At 43.6% G+C, this 27775-nt stretch overlaps 1 protein-coding gene across 1 annotated transcript in view; it reads right to left on the bottom strand.

Moving 5' to 3' along the window:
- Positions 1-26133, bottom strand: part of MXRA8 (matrix remodeling associated 8) — a 49556-nt gene extending 23423 nt beyond the window's left edge. The window contains exons 1-5 of the mRNA XM_033922736.1: positions 25945-26133; positions 9010-9033; positions 6429-6734; positions 5360-5461; positions 3043-3501 (exon numbers count right to left, since the gene is read on the bottom strand). Of these exons, the coding sequence (XP_033778627.1) occupies positions 3043-3501; positions 5360-5461; positions 6429-6734; positions 9010-9033; positions 25945-25993 (940 nt within the window). The 5' untranslated portion in view covers positions 25994-26133. The remainder of the gene's footprint in view (positions 1-3042; positions 3502-5359; positions 5462-6428; positions 6735-9009; positions 9034-25944) is intronic.
- Between the last annotated feature and the right edge of the window lie 1642 nt (positions 26134-27775).

Here is a 27775-nt window from a genome sequence, read left to right as displayed (position 1 = left end):
GGCGACACCAGAAAGTATTTCTTCACAGAGAGAGTGGTTGATCATTGGAACAAGCTTCCAGTGCAGGTGATCGAGGCAGACAGCATGCCAGACTTTAAGAATAAATGGGATACCTATGTGGGATCCCTACGAGGGTCAAGATAAGGAAATTGGGTCATTAGGGCATAGACAGGGGGTGGGTAGGCAGAGTGGGCAGACTTGATGAGCTGTAGCCTTTTCTGCCATCATCTTATATGTTTCTATGTTTCTAATGTAGATGTGTACAAGCGGTTCAGGATGCTGCCGCACATTTAATTTTGGCGGCAGTAAATTTGAGCGTGTGACACCTTTACTACGAAAATTGCATTGACTACCGTTTAAATCGCGAGTAGTTGAGGTGTTGGTATTGATTTTTCAAGCAATCCACCGAGGGATACTGCGATCTCTTTCACACGCTATGGCATTACATCAGCCCCGTCGATCCTTAAGACTGAAGAACACGATGTGTTTATCTGCCGATGAGTTACAGCAGGTGAGGTATGCTAGTACCAGAGCGATGGCTATTTCGGTGGCAAGGGTGAAGCTTTAGAATAATCTGGTTGGACAATTGAGAATGAATAACAACTTTCAGAGTTTTAAAAAATTACAAACATCTCTTTTTACGCAATACAGCAGACCCTCAATATTCACAGGGGTTAGGGCGGGGCAGAGCCGGCCTGCGAATATTGACAAATCGCAGATAATTTTTAGGGCTGGCTCTGACTCATCTCCGCCTCCCTCCTGTGGCCCAGACCTTCCCCAGACCTTACCCGGTGACACATGCACATGTGACCTTACCCGGCGACACGGGGCATGATCGATCGTCCTACACTCCTGCCCCATGCAAAGCCGTCATTAAAATGGCTGCCATGAGTTACCATTGTAGTCTCCCATTTTGATGATGGCTCTGCACGGGACAGGAGCATAGGACGATCAATCCTGCCCCGCATTGCCACTAGACCACCAGGAAAGGTCAGGGGAAGGTCCGATGTAGAGTTTTGCTAAAAAAAAAAAAATTGCGAATATCTGAATCCGCAGGTACTGAAACCGTGGATTCGGAGGGGTTACTGTAGAAGCTTTATAAGTAGTTTACATGCAGTGATTGAAGGAATGAAGCGATTAATGGAAATGTTATTTGTATCTTGTTTTGCTTTATTATGTTTTATACTGTGTTTTGGGTGTTTTTATCTTATGATTATGTTTGGGTTGGGGTTTTTTTGTAATCCGCTTAGGTATAAGCGGAATATAAGTTTTTTAAATACATAAATTCCCTAAGAAAATTCAAGGCTCTCTTAACTTGTATCTTGGATCATCATGGTTATCCTAGTTATAGGGAAAGCCACTTATGGATTTGCAACAACCCAATCTCTTTCAATGGGTAGAATCAGGGACTACAAATTCCACATAGCTAAAGGATGTTAGGTTCAAAACCAGGACTGGCTACAGTGTCTCCCTCCTGAACCTGGGCAACTTGACAGCTATGTGAAGGCATTTATTACCTGGCCATGAAATAATGTCCAGGTTATAAACTCTTGCCAAACTGACCAGACCTGGAAGGAGTGTAGAATTTCATGCTAGAGGTCTCTTAGCTGGTGAAAGTAGCTGTGTGGATCTGAGAACTGCACAGATTAACTCATGCAGCTGCTCTCTCATTTCAACCTTGCATTATTACAAAAAAAGAAAAAAAAAACAATGCTTATCCACAGTCGGATCTTGTGAAAATAAAATGTGTAAGTCAAGACATTTAATGAAATTAATTTAATTTCTATGCATGATGGGTTACAGACTACGCTGACTCCTTTACTGGTGTCTTCAGCTTGTCACCTTCTATCCAATAATTTCTCTGATAGGGCCAGCTCAGAGAACAACACAGCTTGAGCTTAATATTCCAATTTCTCTTTACAGCACCACAGTGCATAAAGTTGATTCTTGTTAACCTGAGAACTCTATGAGTGTGATTTAAAAGTTGGAGAGCAGTCACCTGTAGGGTAACATTCACAATTAACCTGACAGCAGTATGGAGACCATAACTTTGTGGACACAGCTCTGTATTACAACTTCTGTTTGTTCTCGCACACTTGACTGTGCTCACTACTGCACCAAGCCAGTAGGTGTGCACTGCAACCAGTCAGGGTTGTACCTTTTACCTAAACTGTATCCCAAAGGGCTTCCCACTTGCAGCTTGAGATACCCTGTGGCAGAAGGGTGTGCCTGGTAATGAACTAATTAGTTGACCATCGTGGAAAGTCCTTTTTGATGCTGAACTAGCTCAGTTCTAGATTAATTAATCTACGATTCTGTTCACACTGTAAAATGACTCCAAAACTAAACTGAATTAGTTTTGTGTTCACACCTAATTCTGAAGTTGATTTCAAGGCGTCAGTAACGGTTCACAGTCATTCGCGTGCGGGACAAAGCCATGCCGACATTTGAGCCCAGACAATTGGGAATAAGATTCCAGCGCGCCACCGGAAAAGTTAATTTTAAAGAGCTCTGACGGGGGGTGCGAGGGGGGAACCCCCCAGTTTACTTAATAGTGTTCGCGTTGCCGTTCGGGGGAGGGTTTGGGGGGGTTGGAACCCCCCATTATAGAGGAAACTTAACTTTTACCTGATATTTTAGGAAAAAGTTAAGTTTTCTGTATAATGTGGGGGGTTGCACCCCTACACCTCCCCCCCAACAGCAGCACGAACAACCCCCCCCCCCCCCCCATTGGAGCTCTTTAAAATTAACTTTTACAGTGGCACGCTGGAGTCTTGCGTGCAATTGTCTGGGCCGAAATGGCAGCGCAGCTTTGTCCGGCATGCTTTTGTCCCATCACCATCAGTAACATACTAACATACCTGGAATCTAGTATTATTTCCTAAGGAATAATTAATCCAGGAATGACACTCCCTCTCTGGGTGGGATTAGTTATTTCCAGATTAACATGGAGACTGGGTGACATAATGAGTTTACTGTGGATGCATGTTAACTTTTATGTTAAAAGTGTGTGGAAATGGTATTAATGAGTACTAGACATACCTATAGCGGGAGCAATGTTCAGGTCTGTCTTGTTGGCTGGCTTCTCTTCCCTCACAGGCTGCTTCACTGACAGGTGGAAGATTCGGCGTTCATGCAGCCCGCAGTAGTGGTGGTGCAGGTGGCAGGAATACGTGCCCTCATCTGCCTGTTCCATCTCTGATATGCGCAATGAGAAGTCCCCTCGAGCAAAGGCCAAGTGACTGATGTTCATCTTTTTGCGGATGAAAAGGGGTCCATAGGAGCGGCGCTCTCCCGAGGCATACAGATCAACGAGTCGGTCAGCCTGGTCATGTGAAATTCCTGGGGGCTGCCGGTCCCAGTGAACCACTTGCTGATCCTCCTCCAAGTGCCGGTCCGTCCACAGGTGGTTTCGATTTTCACAGGGTAGCATGACTGTGCTTCCAGCCAGAGCCACCATCACAATCTTCTCTCCATCCCAGTACATTTTCTCCTCCTCAGCTGTAAAGAGAAAACAAGCTTGCCTGTACTATGTTCATTCTCCTTCCTTACCTCCTCTCATCCAGCTCTTATCAAGAACCAATTATGCATGGCCTTGGTCCTAACTCTTAACCATCTCCCTTTGAGGGGGGAGTCATTTTATTTTGTATTTCTATATCAACTTTCCCTCCCCCCCCCCAATGTTTTTAAAGTGATAAAAAATAATGGGGCTGATATTCAGACCATGGGAGACAGCCGTCTATCTCCTGCAGTCTGCAACATAACTGGAAATTCAATGTTGGCGCCATATCCAGTGACCAGCATTGAATTTCTGTCTTATTTTTTGACTGGCAGATCATAGCCGCCTAAGGCAATACTTAGCAACTGGCCAGCTAAGTCCTAGCAGCCAAAGATAGATCTGCTTTGTAGGCAGGTCAATCTGGCCACTGAACGTAGCCAGTGGGCAACTGAATATTAGTGGTGACTGGTTATGTTGCGTGACACAGCTGGTCACTGGGCTATCTGCCGAATGGGGTATTCAGTGAGAGACAGCCACCGATCTCCCACTGAATATCAATGGATAGCTGACTATGTGCTATTTAGCTGGCCAGGATCCATTCCCATCCGGCTAAATAGCTCTGAATATCGGGTCCAGTATCCCAAGCACTCACTGACCCACCCTCATCTCTCAGGAGTGAAATAGGTTGCAACCATTCAGTAACTTCCATCAGATGAGGCATCAGGATACCACTCAATCCAAGCTCCTTCCAGCCTTGCGCTTTGGCCACCCATTGGGTGTCGCTACAAGTAAACAAGTTGCTTGGATGAGTTACCCAGCAGCACCAGATGGAGGAGCCTGATCCAGAAATGGCTAACAACAATGATCACTGGTCCCCTGGCCACCATACCTTCCTTACAGATTGTCTATGCTAACTCATTGGTGTCTTTGCTTCCCAATGAACCTCCCATGATACTGAGTTAAAGAAAAAGGCCACAGGATGCTTATAACATCCAACCTGCATGTTCTGGTTCAAGTTATATATGTTTTAGAGCAGACATGGCCAAAGTCAGCCCTCGAAGGCTGCAAACAGGCAAGATTTCTTGGCATTCCTAATAAATATTCAGGAGAAAGATTTGTATGCCCATTACCTCCATTGTATGCAAATCTCTCATGCATATTCAGTAGGATTATCTGAAAATCTGGCCTGTTGGAAGCCCTCGAGGACTGAATTTGGACAAGCCTAATTTTAGAATTTAAAGGGAGAGTCCTATGGAAATGTGCATCCACTTTTCCAGTTTAGACCACGTGTTGCTTTCCATGCGAGTGTCAGAAGTACACAATACAGGGCTTGTTTTCTGACTCTGATTGTCCTTTCCTGGTGCCTTATGTCATGTTGCCTACTCACAGGAAGTGCTATGCTGCCCACAGACAGAAGAATTACAGCCAGTGGAGGCAGAATCAGGCCTTTCCCCCTCTCACACGCAAATAAAAAAGCAGAACGCCACTCTGTGCCAGATCCCTGATGTGATAAGTGGGTTGGGCAGAGGCTATGGGGATAGGAATCTTTGGTTCCCAATTTCTTTCTCATTCAGCTCAAGATAGAAATAAAAAAAACACATGAAAGAGATACTGGAAAATACAGTAATATACTAAATATATACTAATTTGTGAAAAGGAAAATTATAGCTGATAGTTTAATCTTCTTTGTCCTTTCCTGCCTCTTTTCTTTTCTGTGCCATGAAAACACTCCTAGATTAAAAGATCAAGTCAATTTTGGTGTCGTGCTAGTTAAAAGGAAAGTTTAGATTCTGTAAAACGAATGGCATGGAATGTCATTCTCTTGTTGCAAGAGCCCTGCAGTACTAGACAAGACGCTACCTGCGTGAGTGACATCCAGCTGGATTTTCTCAGTTTTGTACAGATGACAGTAATGGTGATGTAGATTGCACGAGTAAATCCCCTCGTCCCGGTCTGCAACACCTTCCAAAAGAAACCAAGACATGAAATGCATTTGTGGGAGTTCCGGCGTTCTTTAACGCTACAGAACACACAGCAGGTCATGTTTACATATCTAAGAAGAGGAGTTGAATTTGAGAATGATGGAAAACTCCCACTTACGCAGGACTTTCTAAAACAACCATTCATGGCACCCAAAGGTTTCTCAGCTCTTTGGCACCTCACGGGACCTCAGCATACTAACCTCAATGAGGTCAATTTTCAGCTGGTGGCTGCAGTATTTTAATTTGAAAGAATGCAGACTGACACTGGCTAAATGAGACCCAGATATAGTGTCGGGTCCTCTCTAGGCAATTGCAGTGAATATCCAGGTCTTTAATACTGTCTGCAAACTATTCAGATATAGCCAAAATCCAGTGCTGTACTCACATAATAACTGGGCAAAGTTAAGACTACCAGTTATGTGATCGAACTTGCCCAGTTAGTTATTTTCCAATCAGAAAATCCGGACACCTCAACCCGCCTCCAGGCCCACCCAGTTCTGCCCATCCCTGTTTGGAGAGAGGTGGACTCCGGGGAGGAAGGGTGGAAGGGGATGGATGGAGATGCTGCATTGTGTGTTAGGGTGAGGCAGGAGGGAAGCAGGGAGGTAGTCTGCAGGGGCGCCATAGTGCATGGTTGCACAAGGCGCAGTTATGGCTTGCAACGGCCCTGGCATTGAATATTGCCTGCACAACTCCCAGCTGCACCTGGACTGTCCCAGGGGTAACTGGAGAGTGCCGAAGTGGTCAGAAGTGGATATGCAGCACCATTGTCCAGTTAAATGCCTCTCCCAAGCCACTCAGCATGATTTCACCAGGCAGGAGCCTTTCCTGCCTGGTTAACTCACCTTGATATGGACCCCACATCTTTTTGAGGCACAAAGATATATTACATGAGCCACTATCAGGATCACTGGGGTAAGATGAAGCAACAAGGCTGCTCAGCTAACCTTTTATTACCAAGGAAAAGTTTCCATCAAAGAATGCTGTCTCTGGCATGAAGATCTTGCCCTGGTTGTACGAGCTGTAGAGCCTCTGCTCACCAGCTGAGTACATGTCAACCAATCTTTCTGCCTTATAGGAGCCGTCAGAACTGTACAAGTCCCAGTGCACAACTCGCTGGCGATCTTTCAGACCATCCTGGGTCCACATCATGCGGTGGCTTTGGCACTGCAGGACAGTTCTGGAGCCCACCACAGCAGTGATATTAGATACAGAAACCACCACGCTGGCTGAATTTGATTCATCTGCTGGAACTGTGAAACATACAAGAGGCAAGTAGATAGTCTATCAAGCAGGAAGGTCATCATATCACAAAACTTGGTCAGATCCCCTGGGCTAGTCTATAGAGAGATCTTTAAAAGTGTGGGAAGGAGATTGTATTCTGGTATACAGTACGATTTTATTACTTATATCTCTAGAACATCACAAAAGGATTTGTAGCTTTACAAAGGACTGTGGTAAGGGTAAGGGAGGGAGATTTAAAAAAAAGAAAGAAAGAAATAGAATAGAATGGAGGTAACTGGGTCAAATAGGTGGACCAAGAGCCCTTATATTACTGTGAACAAGCCATACTAAGAATTATTCTCTTAGACACATGCCCACAGATTCTGGAAAGGTTGCCCAAATTTGAGCACAGATCCCAGCTCCGCACATAAACTAATTAAGCATTAACAATAATTGGTGTTAACAAGCACTTAATTGGCAGTAATTAGGACTTACATGCAGATCTGCCCTACACCCTTTTCTATAACATGTGCACCTAAATTTCCCAACACACAACTCAAAAGGGGGATGATAACACGGGAGGGGCATGTGCAGGTTAGGAACATTCCCAGAAATTAGGCACAATGCTGTAGATTACCTACATTTGGGCATCTAACTGGCATCTCTGCATCCTTCCCTTCCATCTCTCCCTCCCTTCTCAAACCCCACCCCACAGTCTGGAATCTCTGTCTCCTTCCCTCCCCCTCCTCCTCCCATACTCTGGCATCCCTGTGTCCTTCCCTTCCATCTCTTGCTTTCTCGCTGCTCCCACCATGGTTTAGTATCTCTCTCCTCTCCTTTCCTCCCCTCCCCTTCCATGCTCTAGCATGTCTCCTCTCTCCTCTCTTTCTCTTCCCTCCCTCCCTCAGTTGGGTGTGAGCATTTACAGTATACCAGCTTTTGGCAGGTGTTAAGTATTCAAGCTCAATGTTAGGGGTGAAATGAACACTAAGGACCAGATTCTCAAGACTTTAATACAGTTGCTAAACTTGTTGCATTGGTTTAGCCTACATGCATTTTAGAGATGGATTATCAAAATGGCTTATAGCAGTCTTCAGTGAGATTTCTAGCAGTCTCTGACACTGCAGTGCAAATGGGCTCTTGAATACTGAAATGAGCACTCTGGTGGTTTCTTAAACATTGCCGAGCCATTCTCCAAGAGCAGCATCAGCTTTAGGCGACAAAAATCAGCAACTGGGCCGGGGGTGCCAGTACAGTGACAGCATTGTTAAAAGTGCATCTTGTGGCTAATGAAAAAACATAAAAAATTGCCTGATGAATCATAAATTGTCTATTTTTGTGTGGGAGTAGTAAAAGTACACTCTTGAGCGCGTGTATTATAGCCCCCCTCAGCAGCGGGAGAGATGCCCAGTCTCTCGCTGTCAACTGACAACTTCCGGTAGCAGGAAAGATGCCCAATCTCTCCCGCCGCCAACCAACATACAACCCAACCCCACCTCGGCAGCGGGAAAGATGCCAAAGCTCTCCTGCTGCCACTCAATAACCCGCTGTGCCTCCAAAAACCCACGTCCTCTCCCCCTTACCTTACTTTCAGATGGCTGGCCGGAGGGATGCCTACTCCCTCCAGGCAGCTGGCCTGCCTCTTCAAAATGGCAGGCCTTCTCCTCCCTGGTGCATCCTGGGATGCACCAGAGAGGGGCCTGAGTCTCTGATTGGCACAGGTTGTTTTTTAAGGCCCCTCCTATGGGTGGGGCCTTAAACAATCTGGGCCAATCAGAGTATCAAGCCCCTCCCTGGATGGACTGGGAAGGGGCCTAAGGCTCTGATTGGCCCAGGTTGTTTAAGGCCCCTCCTATGCGTCAGTGAAAAATGAAAACTGCAGTTTCCAGAGTGCAGCAAAGAATTCACCGGTCTTATCCTTTGCTGTTACATTTGAGAAGCAATGTGGCTTTTTATGTTTGCTTACCTGTCAACACCTTAAACAGGACCAAACAGTACAGTTCATATGTCTCAAGGCTGACATCAACCAAGGCTCTGGGGAACAGAGGCAGGTCTGTGGGGGGCACTTAGAGGATCAGCACGTTAGAGGTGCTGCATCTGGAATTCTGGTGCTAGGACACTGATTCTGAGATCGCTGAAGATCACAGAATCTGCAAGACATAGGAGCCGGGTAATGTGTATGGTCTTCATTCAGTTCATGGATGGTGGTGAATTTAGGAGATTGCATTTTGTAAAAACTCAGAAGAAAAACATCACCCAGAGAAGAGCAAAAATACAATGTAGAGATTAAAGGCTGTTGCTTACCTGAATACAAATGAACCACAGACCCTGTAAGAAGAAAAAGACATTGATCAGTGAATGCAGGGAGAGAATACATAGTGCAAGAATTTGAGCTGTGTCTTTAGTTGGAAACTGCTCTGCAGTATTACTAGAAAAGCTGTATAAAATGGAAGAAATTAAAGGGGCCTTTTACTAAAGGACATTAAGCCTTTAACATACAGTTAGCACATAAAAGGATTTCATGGTATTTCAGCTATATACGCATGGCACCAATTTATATATATATATATATATATATATATATATTTTGGAGAGGGAAGATGTGCCATAATGGTGTTGTTTCAACACACAGGCACTGAAGCTTTGGCTTTGAGGGCTTTTTTCCCTCATATTATTTTGCAAATTTATCACCTCTAGTATCTGTGTTCATAGGTTGGGATCCAAATGCTTTGGCTGAACCCAGATATATTTCCACTGTTTGTTGGAGAGTTGTACAAAAAAAGCATTTGGACGTTTTAATCACCAAAATGTCCAAGTGCTGTTTTTCAAAACTAATTTTGTAGATGTATTGCAGGGCATTCACCCTCCGGGATGTCTAAATGTTAAAAGGGCATGTAAGAGGTGTGGTATGGGTGAGATTTTGGCAGGTTTAGCACTTGGATGTCTTGCAGGGATAATCAAAGCTTTTTCAAGATGTCCAGGGCGTCGTTTAGACCAGTGGTTCCCAACCCTGTCCTGGAAGAACACCAGGCCAATCGGGTTTTCAGGCTAGCCCTAATGAATATGCATGAAGCAAATTTGCATGCCTATCACTTCCATCATATGCAAATCTCTCTCATGCATATTCATTAGGGCTAGCCTGAAAACCCGATTGGCCTGGTGTTCCTCCAGGACAGGGTTGGGAATCACTGGTTTAGACGTTCAGAGCTAGACCTGTTTTAAAAGTGAATAAGGGCCAAAAAGAAACCCAAAACTGACCAGATGACCACTGGAAAAAGAAAGTATGGCCCCCACACTCCCCCAGTGATCACTGACCCCCCTCTCACTCCCCTCCAAAGATATAAATGAAACAGTACATACCTGTGTCTCTAGAACAGCTTCACCTGGTATGGAAAAGCCTAGTAGAGCAGCACACAGGTGTTTAAAATAGCCTGGTGGGTGGGCCAGTGAACCATAGAGAGGAGGACCCAGGCCCATAAGCCACTCTACCAACTACATTATGGTGGAAAGTATGAGCCCACCAAATCCCACCCATATAGGTTACACCTGCAGCCATTAAGGGTCATTGGGGTGGTAGACAGGTGAATATAGTAAGGGGAATTTTGGAGGGCTAACCATACACTAAAAAGGGTGTCAGGTCAAAAGCGCACCAGGACAAAGGCACGCCCAGACAATTGAGCGCAGCGCAGAGGCGCGCGCCGCTCTCAATTACTGTTTTTAGGGCTCTGACGGAGGGGTGTGGGGGGGAACCCTCCCACTTTACTTAATAGGCATCGCGTCGCATTATGAGGGTGTTGTGGGAGGTGTGGGGGGTTGTAACCCCCCACATTTTACTGAAAACTTCACTTTTTCCCTGTTTTTAGGGAAAAAGTTCAGTTTACAGTAAAATGTGGAGGGTTACAACCCCCCCAAACCCCCCATAACGCCGGCGCGATGTCTATTAAGTAAACTGGGGGGGGTTCCCCAACAAAAACCCCCGTCGGAGCCCCTAAAAACTGTAATTTTTTGCGGCGCGCACCTCCGCGCTGCGCTCAATTGTCGGCGCGCGCTTTTGTCTTTCGCGCCGTAGTCTATGAACCCCAAAAAGGGTTCTGGTGAAATATTTACCAGGCAGTCTTTATGCGACGTTCACAGCAGTGCCTCACTGCCTTGTTGAGATGTCTGCGGGGCTAGTCCATTGAAATGCTGGCCACTCCTATGTCCAAATGGGCTTGATTTGGAAGTTTTGAACATGGGCGTTTTTGTATTTGAAGAGGGCCAAAAAAGTTAGATGTCCTAAGGGCCAAGATGTCTAAATAGGTCATAAAAAAAAATTAAAAAAAATTGGGGACTTCTAGATATTTCAAAAATGGATGTTCCCCATTCTGATATTTGGACATCTTGCAGAATACATCCCAAATCTGACTTAGACGCACTATTGAAGATGCCCCTCCATGTGTTCAATATAAGAGGCTGGCTTCTGACCAGAATTTAGAACATACTAGTGTATATTTATTTCCACACTGTGAACTTAAGAAGAGCCATTCTGGGTCAGACCAATGGTCCATCTAGCTCAGTATCCTGTTCTAACAGTGGCCAATCCGAGTCACAAGTACCTGGCAGAACCCTAAATAATACGTAGCAACATTCCATGCTACCGATCTCAGGGCAAGCATTGGTCTCCCTCAAGTCAGTCTCAATAGCAGACTATGGACTTTTCCTCCAGGAATTTGCCCAAACCTTTTTTTTTAACCTAGACATGCTATCTGCTGTTACCACATCCTCTGGCAATGAGTTTCAGTAACTATTCATTGAATGAAAAAAATACAGTATTTCCTCCTATTGGCTGTAAAAGTATTTTCCTATAACTTGACTGAGTGTCCCCTAGTCTTTGTAATTTTTTAAAGAGTAAAAAATCGATTCACTTTTACTAAGAAAATATTCTGTGCAATGCTGGAAGCTAATAGACAAATCTGAAGCAGGAAGAACGTGTGCACTAATCAGGGGAAGCCTGTCAAATGTAGGCATGTCTGAGCGGAGTGAAAGTGTCAGCACAGCTCTCTGCACATGGACTGAAATGTTTTTTCGACAAATATCATCCCCACCAAAAAATTCTTCACATAATTTTGTGAGGCAGATATTTATGAGCTGAACAACATTCCAGTCATGCACAGATATAATTATTTTCTGTTCAGACATGTGCGTAGAGCTGTCATCTCCCATTTTGTTTTAAAAGTTGTGGGCACTGTTATGTTTACAACAACTAAAAAAGAAGAAACTGTCATTAAATTTTCTGAAATCCTGCCTCAGAAGAATGAGCTGACCCTTCCATGCCTCCTCAGACCTGATGTCTAAATTAGAGAATGACACGGTGACAAAATTCATCACCATTACCGTCCCCGCGGATAACCGCGGGAAACCATCTTCATGTCATTCTTTAAAGAGAGAGGGAAGAATCAGAGTATGAAGTTCTGCTTCACGCAGCGAGTGGTGGACGCCTGGAATGCTCTCCCAAAGGAGGTTATTAAGGAATCCACTGTGTTAGGATTCAAAGGCAAATTAGATGCACATCTCCTTACGAGAGGCATAGAGGGTTATGGGTGACTATAACTACATCAGGTGTATACCTGACAGGGTCTCCGCGTGTGCGGATCGCCGGACTCGATGGACCATGGGTCTGATCCGGAGATGGCAGTTCTTATGTTCTTATGAATGGGGCAAGGACAGGGGCAAAACTCGGGATGGGGATGGAAATAGATCTCGCAGGGATGAGAACAGTTTTGTCCCCTTGTCATTCTCTACATCACAGTGATACCACAGTGTTCACTCCAATCCTGTGTCCCCAGTGGCCCTCACATTCGTATAGCTGCCTTGGACACTAAACAGAAGGATGCTACTTTTCATCCGCCTTTGGGACTCTGAGAGTTAAAGTTTGGGCAGCAGACTCAGAGGAGGGTGAAAATTCAGTTTGAAGTGGCTCTCTCCTTTTCACCCCTGGGATGCCTGCAGACTAATTATACAGTACATTATATTCAAAGGCTATTGTTAAACATTGATTTACACAGAACCAGCAAATCTTGCCTGATACCAGATGAGGGTATAATTACAGCTGAAGAGGCATTCATTACAACAATATCCTGGTACCACACAAACAGTTATTTTACACCAAACGAGTAAATACTCCATTGAAAATTGCTCAGGGCAGCAACAAAGAAGAAATGACGCCGCTTTGCCATTGAGGATTGTGCTTGCATAGAAGAAAGCCTATAGGATTCATCGCCTATAATTTCAGAGTATTATAAATGGCAGACTGTCTTTATGAAAAGGCACACAGTATCTATTTCAGTGGGAGCTGGGAGGGGCAGTTGGGTACGTCTGTGCAAATAAGACAAGGATTGTTACGGGAGTCGGTGAACCATCTGACGAATGAGGGACCTGATATCAAAGTCACTTGTAGGAATTTTTCAGACGCTGCCTCCTGTACATTTATTGCGAGCTGGTTGGTTTCAAATCAGTCAACAGCCTTTAAAGTAAGGATGATGAACTCTGTTCCTTGAGCACTTGGTTTTCAGGCTTTCCATTTCAAGTTTATTATAGTTTGATATACCGCTTTAAATACCAACAAAAAGAATAATTAAAAATAGGGTGAAGGACATATAGGCACAAAAATTCAGTTGGCAAGACATGGATCAGGAGGTAATGGACAGAACAATATGGTAAAGGAAAAGACTCAAACAGACCCTGTTATCTAAATCTCAAATGCATTCTTACAGAGAAAGGTTTTAAGGTTAGATTTGAAATGATTAGAATTAGTCTCCTGTCTTAAGAGTTATTGGGAGGGCGTTCCATAATGTGGGTGCGACTACAGAATAAATGGTTTTGCGTGCTGAGTCATAAAATAACTGTCGAACTGATAAGAAGATGTTGCTTAGTGACCGTGAAGTCTGTCAATAAACAGGGAGGGGGGGGGGGAGAGTGATTGGCCTGAACATTTCAGGAAGAAACAAATATCCGAAATGCATATACAGTACTCCCCCGAAATTCACGGGGGTTCCGTTCTAGGAACACCTACAAATTTCAAAAAACCGCAAATGCGGTTTTGAACCTGTAAAAAGGCAGGAGAGGGCAGCCGGGGTACTTGGTATGCTCCGAGGGGGGTGGGGGGAGAGATGAGGAGGAATCGGCTGTGCAGAAGGCTGATTGGCTGGCCGGGGGGAGAGGAGGTGGAATCGGCTGATTCGCAGACTCATTCCCTGTATTTTTTGACCGGAAGAGGCGGTCAGAAAATACCACGAATAACTGAGTCCGCGAATTGTGAATTCGTGGGGGAACACTGTACAGCAGGGCTACCCAAGTCCGGTCCTCGAGATCTATTGGCAGGCCAGGTTTTCAGGATATCCACAATGAATATGCATGAGAGAGAGATTTGCATACCAAGAAGGCAGTGCAGGCAAACCTACAAAGTTGTGGAATAGTAGATTTTATATACTCCTCGGTCCTAATATCCTTTAAAGTAATATCCTGAGGTTGATTGACTGTCTTGCTCAAGTTAGACACTAGAGAATGACACGGTGACAAAATTCCGTGGATAACCGCGGGAAATAATCCCATGTCATTTTCTAGTGTCTATTTCAACCTCGGTCCTTCTACACCAGCATTCTTCAAAGCAAAGCTTGCGGGTCAATGGTTGTGGCCATTCATACTCTGATTCTTATGGGAGCCAAGGATAATGAAGCCATTGTGACATCACTGATGTGATTGGCTCTTAGGCACTTTTGGAATGAAGCATTATGACATCACAATATCTGCTCTGAATACCAGAGACTGTCATTCTGTAGTGCCTGTTTCAACCTCAGTCCTTCTACACCAGCATTCTTCAAAGCAAAGCTTGCGGGTCAGTGGTTGTGGCCATTCATACTCTGATTCTTTCCTCTCTCCTTAAAGAATGACATGAAGATGGTTTCCCACAGTTATCCGCGGGGACGGGAACGGTGATGAATTTTGTCACCGTGTCATCTCTATTAGACACCCCACTGCTGTCAGAACACCACAGACAGCATGTGATTGTAGCGAAGAAAGTGTATTTAAGTCTGTAGACATCTTTCCCTTAGGGACAACACCAACTTTGTTGTCCCAAATAAATGAGCCAAACCTCATCCTGGTGGAAATATTACAAATGGATTCATTCCTTTGTGCTGGGCATATGAATAGTCCAAAAGTGGTTCATTCTGGGACTGATTCACTATGTTTTTTGTTTCTGTCTTAATCTCAGACAAAGAATGGAAAAATGTCTTAGTGTATCAGGCACTATGCCCAGATTCTATAAACAGTACCTAAATCGGCAGGCGCCTTGAAAAAAGGCGCCATCCGGGTGTCAAACACAGGTGCCATTAACAGAATCACGCCTTACGGTGTCTATCACATAACTTAGATGCTGGTAATGTAGGCTAGGGTTTTACTCCTTGTCTTTTATTGTTTTCACAAAGGTATTGAGGACTTTGTAAGAGTTTAAAAATATGATAGAACTGTAATACCTAAAATTTATGGAATATCTATATACTTTATTTTCTTCACTTTGAAATGATAACCATATTTGTTTTATATACTCTGTTTTCTGTAACAATTGGATTCTTATGGATTTATTTGAATGTGTATAAATAAAGAATTTAAAGTTTAAAAAAATGTATATACTGCTTAAAAATCAAAGCAGTTTACAATCAACATCCAAAATGAATAAAAACAATAGCAGCAAGCTAACTTCACTTAATAGCCTTCTTCATATTTTTCACATGAATGCATCAACAAACAAGTATGTCTTCAACAATTTTTTAAAAATCTCTCTAGACCTACACAAATGCCATTGACCTGTCAAGGCATTCCAAAACTTCATCCCTGCCACAGAGAACATCGACATCCCAACTCTTACATGTTTCACAGTACACTCCCTTTCCAAAGATAATCTCATAGTGTGTTCTGATCTTAACTCTCTTCTTGGACGGTGTAATTTCAACAAACCCTGAAAACAACCAGGGGCCTTATGATACAAGACTTGATGTACAATAGATAACACTTTAAATTGAACCCTTTGCTGTATTGGAAGCCAATGTAACTGCTTCAAAATTGGTGTAATATGGACCTGCCGAGAAGCACCCGTCATCAGTCTTGCTGCAGAATTCATGAAAGCCTGTAATGCCCTGTTCTTCATTTTTACTACTCCCAGATAACGCGCATTACAGTAGTCTAACCTACCTGATATCAGCGCTTGCACCACAGTATGAAAATCATATGGCAGTAATATTGGCTTTAACCTAGACAACATATGCAATTGTGTATAGCCCAACTGAATAGTTTTCAAGATTTGATATCCCATTGTTAGTGCGGAGTCCAACCACATCCCCAGCACCAACATTTCCTTCTTAACAGCTAACTCATTCCCCAACACAGTTATCCGCTCCATTTCAATCTGTTCTTTATCTTTCCCTACTATCATTACCTCAGTTTTTTTGAACATTCAACCGTAATCCATGTAGTCATCCGTTCTACCACACATGCCATATATAAATTTCATAGCTGTTCACACTAGCAGTTTGTTGCTCACCCCCATAAAAGATGCTGTTCCCACTAATATAAAAATCTCACTCTGTCTACTTCTGGTTCTTTTTGCGTTACTATTGCTACCTTGTGCCACGTTACTGATGACATCATCAGTAATGCAGAAGAGGGAATTCCCTGACAAGAGAAGGCTGTGCAGCAACCTGTTTAGAGTGCTGCCAGCCCGATGCTGCTCTGGAGGGAGGTATGTAGGGCTCGTGGTCAGCAGGGTTCAGATGAGAGGGAAGATGAAAGTTCAGCGGGGGGTTCAGCTGCATGGCAGGGGCAGGTGCTCAAGGATTCTGCTGCACAGGGGGATGGGAGGGATGGAGGGATAGAAAGATGCTCTTGGTCCAGTCCCTCTGTCAAATTTAAGAACCCATTGTGGCCCACGAGCCAAAAAGTTTGCCCACCCCTGTGCTAAAACAAAGAAAAAAAGACCAAATTACTGCGTCTATTTGAGACTTGAAGGAGAAGTTGGGGTCCAAAATCATACCAAGTACATGCACAGAATCTCGATAACCAAGAGGGCAACCATTGACAAGAGCAAAAGGGGAGAAGGGCAGGACAAACAGACGTAGGACTGGGAAAAATAATGTTTCACATTTGGTATGATTGAGGAACAGATGATTTGATTCAATTCAATTTCAGTTTCTTCTATTCCACAAGAGAACTAAGACTGGGCATTCCCAGGAGCTACAACTTTTCCGCAATTAAAATCGATTTTTGGTTAAAACACATTTTGAAAATAAGTATACTTTAACAGTTCTACAGAAAGCACCATAATGAAACATAGTCCGGATTTACAAACACAATTATGCATAATTTGAGTTGAAATGAACAGGTTAGTGCTAAAATCTGAGAATAGATGACAGATCAACAGAACCTTTAAAATAAAGGTACCCCCTCTCGTTCTTCTTAACCTCCTGGCCAATATTCAAAACTATTTAACTGGCCAGGAGCTGTTCCTGGCCATTTGATGGTCTTTTAGCCAGCCAGCCACTTGTTGAAGGCAATTTTTTAGTGATGATGTGTCAGGGGAAGATCCAAGTGGGATCTTGTGCCTTCAAGAGCCTGATGCTAGTGTTCAAATCCTTGCATAGCATGGTGCCAAGCTACATGACAACCAAGCTTCCTCTGTACGTGCCAAACAGGTCCCTCCATTCCCAGGATGAAATATACCTCATAACGCCCCCTGGTCATGCCCTGCAACTGCAAACCATCAAACTACATTCCTATTCCCACTTCTTACCAAGCCACTGGAATCGACTGCCCCTTAAAGGACTCCTCAACTTTAGGAAAGCAATAAAAATATACCCCTTCACCTAACTCCCCTGTCTACGATCGATGGGTTACAAAGAAACGTATATTGATATTAGATCCCTATGGTGTCAGGTCAAAAGCGCGCCGGGACAAAGGCGCGAACAGACAATTGAGCGCAGCGCAGAGGTGCGCGCCGCAGAAAATTACTGTTTTTAGGGCTCCGATGGGGGTGTGTGGGGGGGAACCCCCCCATAACTTAATAGAGATCGCGCCGCATAGTGGGGGCATTGTGGGGGGTTTGGGGGGTTGTAACCCCCCACATTTTACTGAAAACTTCACTTTTTCCCTGTTTTTAGGGAAAAAGTTAAGTTTACAGTAAAATGTGGACGGTTACAACCCCCCAAACCCCCCACAACGCCGGCGCGATCTCTATTAAGTAAACTGGGGGGCTCCCCAACAAAACCCCCCGTCGGAGCCCCTAAAAACTGTAATTTTCTTCGGCGCGCCTCCGTCTTGCGCTCAGTTGTCGGCGCGCGCCTTTGTCTTTCGCGGGGTTGTCTATGAACCGCTCCCTATGTGTCGAGTTAGGATAAAAACTTGTATCAAAAAACTTGTAGTGTAACCATGGTAAATTGTAACCTGTTAACTGTATATTCTTGTATGTTAACCTGTAACCCGTTCTGAGCTCTTTGGGGAGAACAGAATCTAAAATAAATAATTTATTTATTCAAGACGTTTATATACTGCATATGACCTACACCGTTTACATACCGGTAAGTAACATACATAAAATTTGACAATGCAACATAATTGTTATTAAACCAAATCCTACATATCATAAAATAACATCAAAAGGCATAAATCAAACCCTTTCCTGGACTATACACACAGCTTCACATCTTGATTACATTCGCACTCCATTACATAAATACGCCGACAAAAAAATTGGGTTTTCAATCATTTCTTAAAACCTAATCTGGGTACAGAAAACCGCAATAAATAAATAAATAAAGATACAGAATCTGAATATCATTGGTGTAGCAAATAAGCTACATCCCAGAGACTAAATAAGTGGAAGGGGGTTGGGGTAAAGAAAATGTTAAACAGTGTAGGGGTGTATGTTCTGAAAGTAAGATAGGAGGCATAAGTTCAGTCAACACAAATTTGATAAAGTAAGGTATGAGGCAAACCAAATAAGGGCAGGGTCCACATGCCAAGTTCTTGTAAATCAGGGGTGTCAAAGTCCCTCTTCGAGGGCCACAATCCAGTCGGGTTTTCAGGATTTCCCCAATGAATATGCACTGCTCTCATTGGATGCTAATAGATCTCATGCATATTCATTGGGGAAATCCTGAAAACCCGACTGGATTGCGGCCCTCAAGGAGGGACTTTGACACCCCTGCTGTAAATGGATAATAAGAAGGTTGTAGTCAACTAGGCTAAATGCAGATAATAGGTCTAGACAGGGTTGGGCAACTCTGGTCCTCAAGGGCCGGAATCCAGTCGGGTTTTCAGGATTTCCCCCAATGAAAGCAGTGTATGCAAATAGATCTCATGCATATTCATTGGGGGAAATCCTGAAAACCCAACTGGATTCTGGCCCTTGTGGACTGGAGTTGCCCACCCCTGCTCTAGAAATACCAATACAACTGAGTGAAATTGATCTGTGGTGGTCCTTCTAGTTTTATTAAACATTCAAGTAAGGCAGTTTTCTATACTGTGGCTAGTACAAAGACACAGGTAAAAGGTCTCCATATTAGGCAGGGATCTCAAAGTCCCTCCTTGAGGGCCGCAATCCAATCAGGTTTTCAGGATTTCCCCAATGAATATGCATTGAAAGCAGTACATGCACATAGATCTCATACATATTCATTGGGGAAATCCTGAAAACCTGACTGGATTGCGGCTCTCAAGGAGGGACTTTGTGACCCCTGATATTAGGCATATATGTTCTATGTCAGGGCTGCCTATGTCCGGTCCTCGAGATCTACTGGCATGCTAGGTTTTCTGGATATCCACAATAAATATGCATGATAGATTTGCATACCAAGAAGGCAGTGCATGCATGAGAGAGATTTGCATACTAAGAAGGCAGTGAAACCAAATCCTTCTCATGCATATTCATTGTGGATATCCTGAAAACCTCGCTTGCCAGTAGATCTCAAGGACTGGACTTAGGCAGCCCTGCTCTATGTGTTATGTTTTTTATGATATGTTTACATATCTAGAGGCTGATGGGTACAGTTCCTTCCCCACTGTTTTTTTTGTTCTGTTTCATTCAAAACCCAGCCTGCTTTGGATGTAGTGCTAGGGTGTTCTCTAAAAATGGGGAAAGCTGGTCAAGGACAGGCATTTCAAGAAATTTGGCAAGGAAAGTTGGATTAGAAATTGGACAAAACCTAAAAGGACAGGAGAGCTTAATAACAGCATATTTTAAGTGTGTAGCTACAGAGCCCTGTAAAAAGCTACCTTGGACAAAGAGAGTGCAAGAGGCAAACAGTGGCAGGTCACTTTATGGCTAAGGAAAGCAGGCCACAGGTCAAGCAGAAAGAAGTAGAGTGAAGCATTAAAGCCAGCATAAAGCGAAATGGCGTGAAAAGAAAAACCAGGTTGAAGTGTATACCTGTGTATGGTTGAAAGTGACCAGAAGGGAAGCGCCTGGAATTGGTGAGGAATTCATAGAAATATCCTAAAGAGAGGTGTAACTTTATCCATGCTTTTTGAAGGGCATCTCATGGAAGGATAGTGGGACAGAATGTTGGAGGGTCAGAAGAATTAGATGACAAGGTATTATGTAAATGCAGCTTTTTAGGTATATTAGAGGCTCTGGGGGTAACGTGAAAATCAGAATAATTTTGCTGACTTCACTGCATTGTGGAATTCTCTGTATTTTGGAAAGGTAACAAGAATGGTACAACAGAGAGTAATGTTTACACCGGGGCCTCTCAGTTTGTCTGAATGATTGTTTTAGGACAGCAATCTCAAACTCAAACCCTTTGCAGGACCACATTTTGGATTTGCAGGTACTTGAGGGCCACAGAAAAAATAGTTAATATCTTATTAACCCTTTCAGGACCATAAGGATCGTAGGCCAATTTTTGTGGTTTTGACGACATTTTTATGGTAAAAAGGGCTTGCAGATGCCAAAAAATTGATTTTTTTTTGTGAAATATCATTATTTTTATTTAAAAAAATCACACTTCTGGCTTATGGACAGTGTGGCAAGTGAATCTTCTCGTCAATCTGGCAACGACGCTAATGAATGAATGTCGGAACCAGTTTGTTTACATAAAGGCAGTATCATATGGAATCCGTACATATCAAATTTAGAACTGTAGACTATCCCAATCAAAATTTATAGGATTTTAAAGTTATGGGACAAATATGTCCCTTGGTCCTGAAAGGGTTAAAGAAATGACAACTTTGCATGAGGTAAAACTCGTTATAGTAACTATAACGAGTTTTACCTCATGCAAAGTTGTCATATAGTTGATAAATCTTTCCTTAATTGCTTCTGATAATTTTAGCTATACACAGCTGAAAGCAGTGCAACATGCAGAAAGTGAAAAACTATCAAAGTATCAACTGCAAGAGACAAGATTTGGGACCAACTATTTTGAGGCCCTCGGTATTATAAAGAATGATTCTTTGTGGAAAACTTGTGCCTTGAGTGTCTGATCGCATCTACCTCCTCCAGCAGTGGACACACGCACAAGCTGCACTGCCTCCAATGGTTACCTTACGTTCCGGAATGTGGCCCTCGTCACTGCTGTAACCTCATGCAAGTGCTTTCCTGCATCTGCATGTGATTGGACTCCACCTTACAATTGCGTACAGACGCAGAAAAGTGCTTGCATGAGGTTACAGCGACCATCGAACATGACACACATTTTATTGGCGTGTGTCTCTTGCATAAAACCCATTGAGATGTTTTTACTAATGTGTATCTCTTACTCAATAGTACGAGATACACATTAGTAAAAATATCTCAATGGGTTTTATGCAAGAGACACACACCAATAAAAACACATTAAAGAGATGAGGGAAGGGATGGAGGAATTGGTATAGATGATTATTTGTTGAAAATTGGACAGAATGTGGACTTGGGATAACGTATGTTATATGAGGTCCTATGCACAGAAAACTGTCGACATTCTATGATATACCTTCCTCCTATTTGACCACTTGAGGGTTGATTAATTGGGTTTGTGATGAAAAGGAGAGAGAAAAAAATGAGAAATTTGATTTAATTAAATAAGGAAAACAATTTGAAGGCACATTTGAGCCAAATATTATAATCATATGAAATGATAATTATATTTCCATTAACCCTGTTTGTCTGAATTTGACTCTAACCCTAGACAGCAACAACATTATCCAGGTAGTGCAAGAGTAGTCTATACTATGTCTGCTATCTCTATACTAAGCAAGCTCAATTCCTATGGAATATACAGTATATGCTAGATTGCATAGCAAGCGGAACGCTGCTTTGCTTGGGGGGGCCCAGGGGCTCCGCCCTAGCGCACAACCCCTCAGCAGCTCCTGAGTCCCCCACCCACCTCCTCCCAGTGCCATATTTTTAAATCTTCAGGCAGCTGCCGCACAGTGTCCATGAGCAGGCCTGCCCCCCGGAAGTAGAATGAAGGGTTCCAGGGCAGGCCTGCTGTTTGACGCTGTGCAGCGGCTGCCCGAAGAATTAAAAACCATAACCCTAGGAGATGGGAGAGCAGGCGGGCAGCAACCAGCGACCGAAAATTTGGGGGGGGAGGCCATGGTCCCCGTGGCCTCCCCCATTCCGATGCCTACGCTAGATTGTACATCACAGTAGTCAAACTTATCTGTCGCATAAATAAAATAGTGCGACTGAAAATCTGTATCTAGTGACCTGGCTTGGCCACTGTGAGAACGTGCTACTGGGCTTGATGAACCATTGGACTGAGCTAGTAAGGCTATTCCTATGGTTTTTTTTTTAAATGTCTCCCTATCCTATTTAAAATTGTATTTCTTCCCCTTTATCATCTTGTAACTACTGTTAGTCTGTAATGTCTATATATGTATGTGTATATTGTTGGTTAATGACTTTTGTTTTGTATTACCCCTTATTTTAATTTTATATAATTTCACCTCTATAAACCGCTTAGAAAATGGATAAGCGGAATAACAATAAAACTTGGAATTCCTGCCCAGCCTGTCCCTAAACTGTTATTTAGCGCCAGGACCTTTAAAAAGAACTTGTCAGCTCAGGATCATTATGTGATTTCTCTCCCCCCCCCCCCAATGGAATCCTAATCCTGCAGCCAGTTTATCAGCCAGATGGGTTTCTTTCTCCTGCATGTGCTTCCATTTAGACGTAGGCATCACGTTTACCCCCCTTTTTTACAAAACCGCAGAAGCAGTTTTTAGCGCAGGCCAGTGCGCTGAATGCTCTGCGTTGCTCCCAGTGCTCGTAGGAACTCTATGAGCGTTGGGAGTAGTGCAGAACATTCAGCGTGCCAGCTCTTAAAAACGGTTTTGCGGTTGTGTAAATGGGGGGTGGGGGGAATAAAGACTTTCATGACTAACCCTCGGAGAATGATATCTTCTCAAGTGGATATGGCGGCCAGGATCTGACCTCCATATGAACATGAAACACTGGAAAAATATGGAGTCAAATATATGCGTCAGGAAATTGTCCAAACCTTTCTTAAGACCTGCTACGCTATCTGCTCTTACCACAACCTCTGGCAATGCGTTCCAGAGCTTAACTATTCTCTGAGTGAAAAAATATTTCCTTCTATTGGTTTTAAAAAGTATTTCCCTGTAACTTCAACGAGTGTCCCCTAATTTTTGATGGAGAGAAAAAAAATCGATCCACTTGTACCCGTTCTACTCCACTCAGGATTTAGTAGACTTCCATCATATCTCCCCTCAGCTGTCCGTCCTCCAAACTGAAGAGCCCTAACCTTTTTAGGCTTTCCTCATACGAGAAGAGTTCCATCCCCTTTATCATATTGGTCACTCTTCTTTGAACCTTTTCTAGCGCCGCTATATCTTTCTTGAGATAAGGAGACCAGAACTGAACAAAATACTTCAGGTGAGGGCACACCACGGAGCGATAAAGAAGCATACATAAAGAAGTCCTTTTTATGGGAACGTCATCTTTCCTCCAAAACTTACTTGATCCACTTCATCTTTGAAACTGAAACTGTAGACTGATGTTTATTTTTTTATTTTTTCCAGTTTATTAATTATTTTTAATCTTACTCACTGTTTTGCCATTAATTTTTTGTCTTGTTCTACTTCTACTATTTAAATTTCTCCAAAATTCATTGTTTTACGGTTCCCCTTCTGCATCTATACCTCTCTATCCTCTCTTTTTGCCTTCTAAAATACTCAATTCAATACAATCTTGTTAGAATGTTTATTTCTTATTCTTTCCTCTATCTGTACTTCTCACTTCTCTATTCTCTTTAGGTGCTTTAGTTAGATTGTGAGCCTTCGGGACAGTGAGGGAATTTTCTAAGTACCTTCCTTACTTATAATTTTAATGTATATTTTCTGTAACCGCTTAGAACCTAACGGATGTAGCGGTATATAAGAAATAAATTACATTACAAATTACATTACATTATAATATTCTTAGTCTTGTTAACCATCCCTTTTTTAATAATTCCTAGCACCTTGTTGCTTTTCTAGCTGCCGCCACACATTGGGCAGAAGGTTTCATCATATTGTCTACGATGACACTCAGATCCTTTTCTTGGGTGCAAACCCCCAAGATGGACCCTAGCATCTGGTAACTGTGATTTGGATTATTCTTCCCAAATGTGCATCACTTTGCATTTATCCACATTAAATTTCATCTGTCACTTGGACGCCCAGTCTCCCAATTTCCTAAGGTCTGCCTGCAATTTTTCACAATCTGCATGCGTTTTGATAACTTTGAACAGTTTAGTATCATCTGCAAATTTAATCACCTCACTTGTCATTCCAATTTCCAGATCATTTATAAATAAGTTAAATAGCACCGGTCCCAGTACAGACCCCTGTGGCACTCCCCTGTTTACTCTCCTCCATTAAGAAAAATTGCCATTTAACCCTATCCTCTGTTTTCTATCAGATAACCAATTCCTGATCCACAACTGAACTTTGCCACTTATCCCATGACTCTTTTCTCAGGAGCCTCTCATGAGAAACTTTATCAAGAGCTTTCTGAAAATCTAGATACCCAAAACCAACTGGCTCACATCACCGGATTATTTTCCATTGGCAGTTGCTCAGGGGAATAAAGTGAGCTGAGGGAATTCACATTATTTTTTTGTGGAAGACGCCTATTGGCTGGATTTAGGGTCCGTGATTCTGGAACATGTATGGCCTTTGGCCCCTGTCCCTGCAATGACCAGACTAGACATGTTTGAGGGCAGAGATATATAGCATGAGGAAAAAAACTGTCCCAAAGTAGCTATGAAGGAGGTTCAGGGCACCAAATTCCAGCCCCATATCTGAGTGAGCTGAAAGCAGGAGGAGACTGGTGACTGAAAAGAACCAATGGATAAGATGTTGAAGCAGGATCTCAGAAACCTGACCCCCAGTCCTCAAAGATCACTGCTGCTTCTACTCTGGAGCTCTTGCACCATACATCTGAACTGACTTTAACCCTATGGACAGTGTTGGTTTTATCCCTTTGTATTTCTAAGCTTGTTGTTCCAATGTCTGTTGGAAAAGTGGGAACTCCATATTAGTGGATAGTGCCTTAGCCTGTCCAGCTGACCCATAGATGGTTTGTAATTGTAATATTTGGAATCTGGACATTATACCTTCCCCCCAACCCCCAACCCCACATTTAAACAACAATATTGGCAGCTCTGTAACTAGGTGGACAGTTTTGAAATAATTTAAGGAAGAAAAATATTTATAGTCTGCTGTGGTGTCTAATTCTCAACCCAGTGCTGACTGGTTAGCACAGCCTTCTGCTCTCTTTTAAAGACCAGAGGAATTATGGACCTCACTGGAAACAAAGAATTCACATCTTTTACTAGTGAAACAGCAGGATCAGGCAAAACAAATGCAAAGTAGATATGCCTCGATATAGCCGAACTGCACTGTTGGCATTTCTAGGTAGTGCCAAACCTCTGCTAAGCCCAGCTGCAGGAGAGTCAGCCTTCTGCTGCCTCAGCTTGGCTCCCTTCCTTTCTTAAGAAGCCTCCGGAAAAAAAAAAACACCCATGCAGGACAAAAAGGACTGGGGACTGCAGGACAGCAGGAGAGGGGCGAAGGGTCAGAATGGTGACTCAAGCGCAGGTAAGCTCAACCACAAGGAGTAAGAGGATGCAAAAGTGAGGATGCCCCCTTACCACCACCACCACCCCCACTTCAGCAAATTCTTAACCTTCCCCTCCCCACTCAAAAGAAATCTGAAAAGCTTACTCTGCAGAAGTAAAAGGTACCAGATCAGGAGCTTAACTGTGTCCTCCATCTCATCGGCCGGATTTTGAGTTTGTGCTTGGAAAAACAAATGACCGAACTGGGTTTGTTTTTTTTTAAGCTCAAAAAACACTCTGACATCAGCAGCACTTAGAGCGGGATCCAGGCAGAGAGAGAGTCCCAGCACAAATTCTGCAGAACTCCCTCCTTCCCTAAGCCAGCCTCCCTACTCTCTCCGCCTCTTGCCTGCTTTATAAACAAACTTTCTTCAAAGATTCGTTGGTAAGAAAAATTCCTCATCCAGCCCAAATGGACACTGTATCTCTGGCTAACAAATCTATTGCACAAGGGTCTAAAGGAAAACATTCCTCCCAAACGCCACCTCCCCCTCCTTTCCCGAAATATGGAACTAATTCTCTCTGTTTTTACTGGATCCAGCTGTGCTTGCCTTTCCCTGACAATTCTCCAGCCCTCTTCTTTTCAGCTTAGTTGTGGGTTGTATTTTTGTTTTTAATCTTTCCTTCCACTCTTGGCTTTCCTTAAAATCCAGGAGAATGCACTTCAGACTATAGTTTTCAGGCTCTTGTCTGACATGGTTTAACTTATTAGTTCAGCTTTGGAGTACTCTGTAAGGACTTCCAAGTCCAAATTTTAAATCTTTATTGATTTTGCAAACAACAATAATGCAAAACACAAATATACCCTATATAATAAAACTCTAGCCGCACATGCGCACTCAGACCTGCGTGATCTGTAATCTTTGATCCGTGATCTGTAGGTCCGTGGCCAGAGTGCGTATGTGGCGGCTAGACAAAGCGGGAGAAACAGACTCGAGCACTGTGGCCGACTCAGGATGGGAGGATGCGCCGCAGCAAAGTGCTGCACAGGTACTGGAGGGGGAGAGACATATCGCTTCTGCACATACCGGTACAAACCTCCCTCCAGCGTTGGCAGCCGCAGCACGTTAAACAGGCTGCTTCGCGACTTTCTCCTGCAGTTGAGTCCCTCTGCCACGTCACTGATGATGTCATCAATGACGTGACAGAGGGACTCAACAGCAGAAGAAAGCCGCGAAGCAGCCTGTTTAGCATGCTGCGGCTGCCAACGCTGGAGGGAGGTTTGATATTAAAGTCATCTCGCTGGGAGGGTCGTAGAGTCAGCGGGGGTTGAGCTGGGAGGGCAGAGAAGCGTCTGCCTCGGTTACTTCAGGCAGCAGCAGCATTTACAATTCGCTGCTGTTGCGGCTTCAGGCCTTCCTCTCTGGCCGGTCCTGCCTACTTCCTGTTTTCATGAACACAGGACCCGCCAGAGAGGAAGACCTGAAGCCAGCATACAGCAATGAATTGTGAATGCTGCTGTTGCTCGATGAAGTAGTTGAAGGAGGAAAGTGAGCAGAGGGGGAGAGAATGGTTTGGAGGGAAGAACAGATGGCAGGGCATGGAGGGAAGGAGGAAGGTATGCCAGACCAAGGGAAAAGGAAAGAGGAGATGGAGAGAGGCCATATGGGACAGAGAGAGAGGGGGCGGACACTGGATGGAAAGAGAAGAGAGGGCAGTGAATGGAAGGGGCAACATAGAGGGTGAACGGTATTCTAGCACCCATTAATGTAACGGCCTTAATGACTAGTATACATATAATAATACCAAGAAAAGCACATTCATCTTTCAGACATACATGAGCAATCATTTTAACCCTCCCACCCAATAATTAACAAGAAAACACAAAGCCATAGAATCTTTCAATAACCTTTCCCAATTTGAAATAATAGCGCATTTTCCCCCTCCACCCACCCACCCTGGATGTGTATGTTGAAAAGGCCAAAAATAAGATCAAT

Source organism: Geotrypetes seraphini, chromosome 15, assembly GCF_902459505.1.
Source record: "Geotrypetes seraphini chromosome 15, aGeoSer1.1, whole genome shotgun sequence".
NCBI classification, from domain to species: domain Eukaryota; kingdom Metazoa; phylum Chordata; class Amphibia; order Gymnophiona; family Dermophiidae; genus Geotrypetes; species Geotrypetes seraphini.
This window is presented reverse-complemented; position numbering and strand designations above follow the sequence as displayed.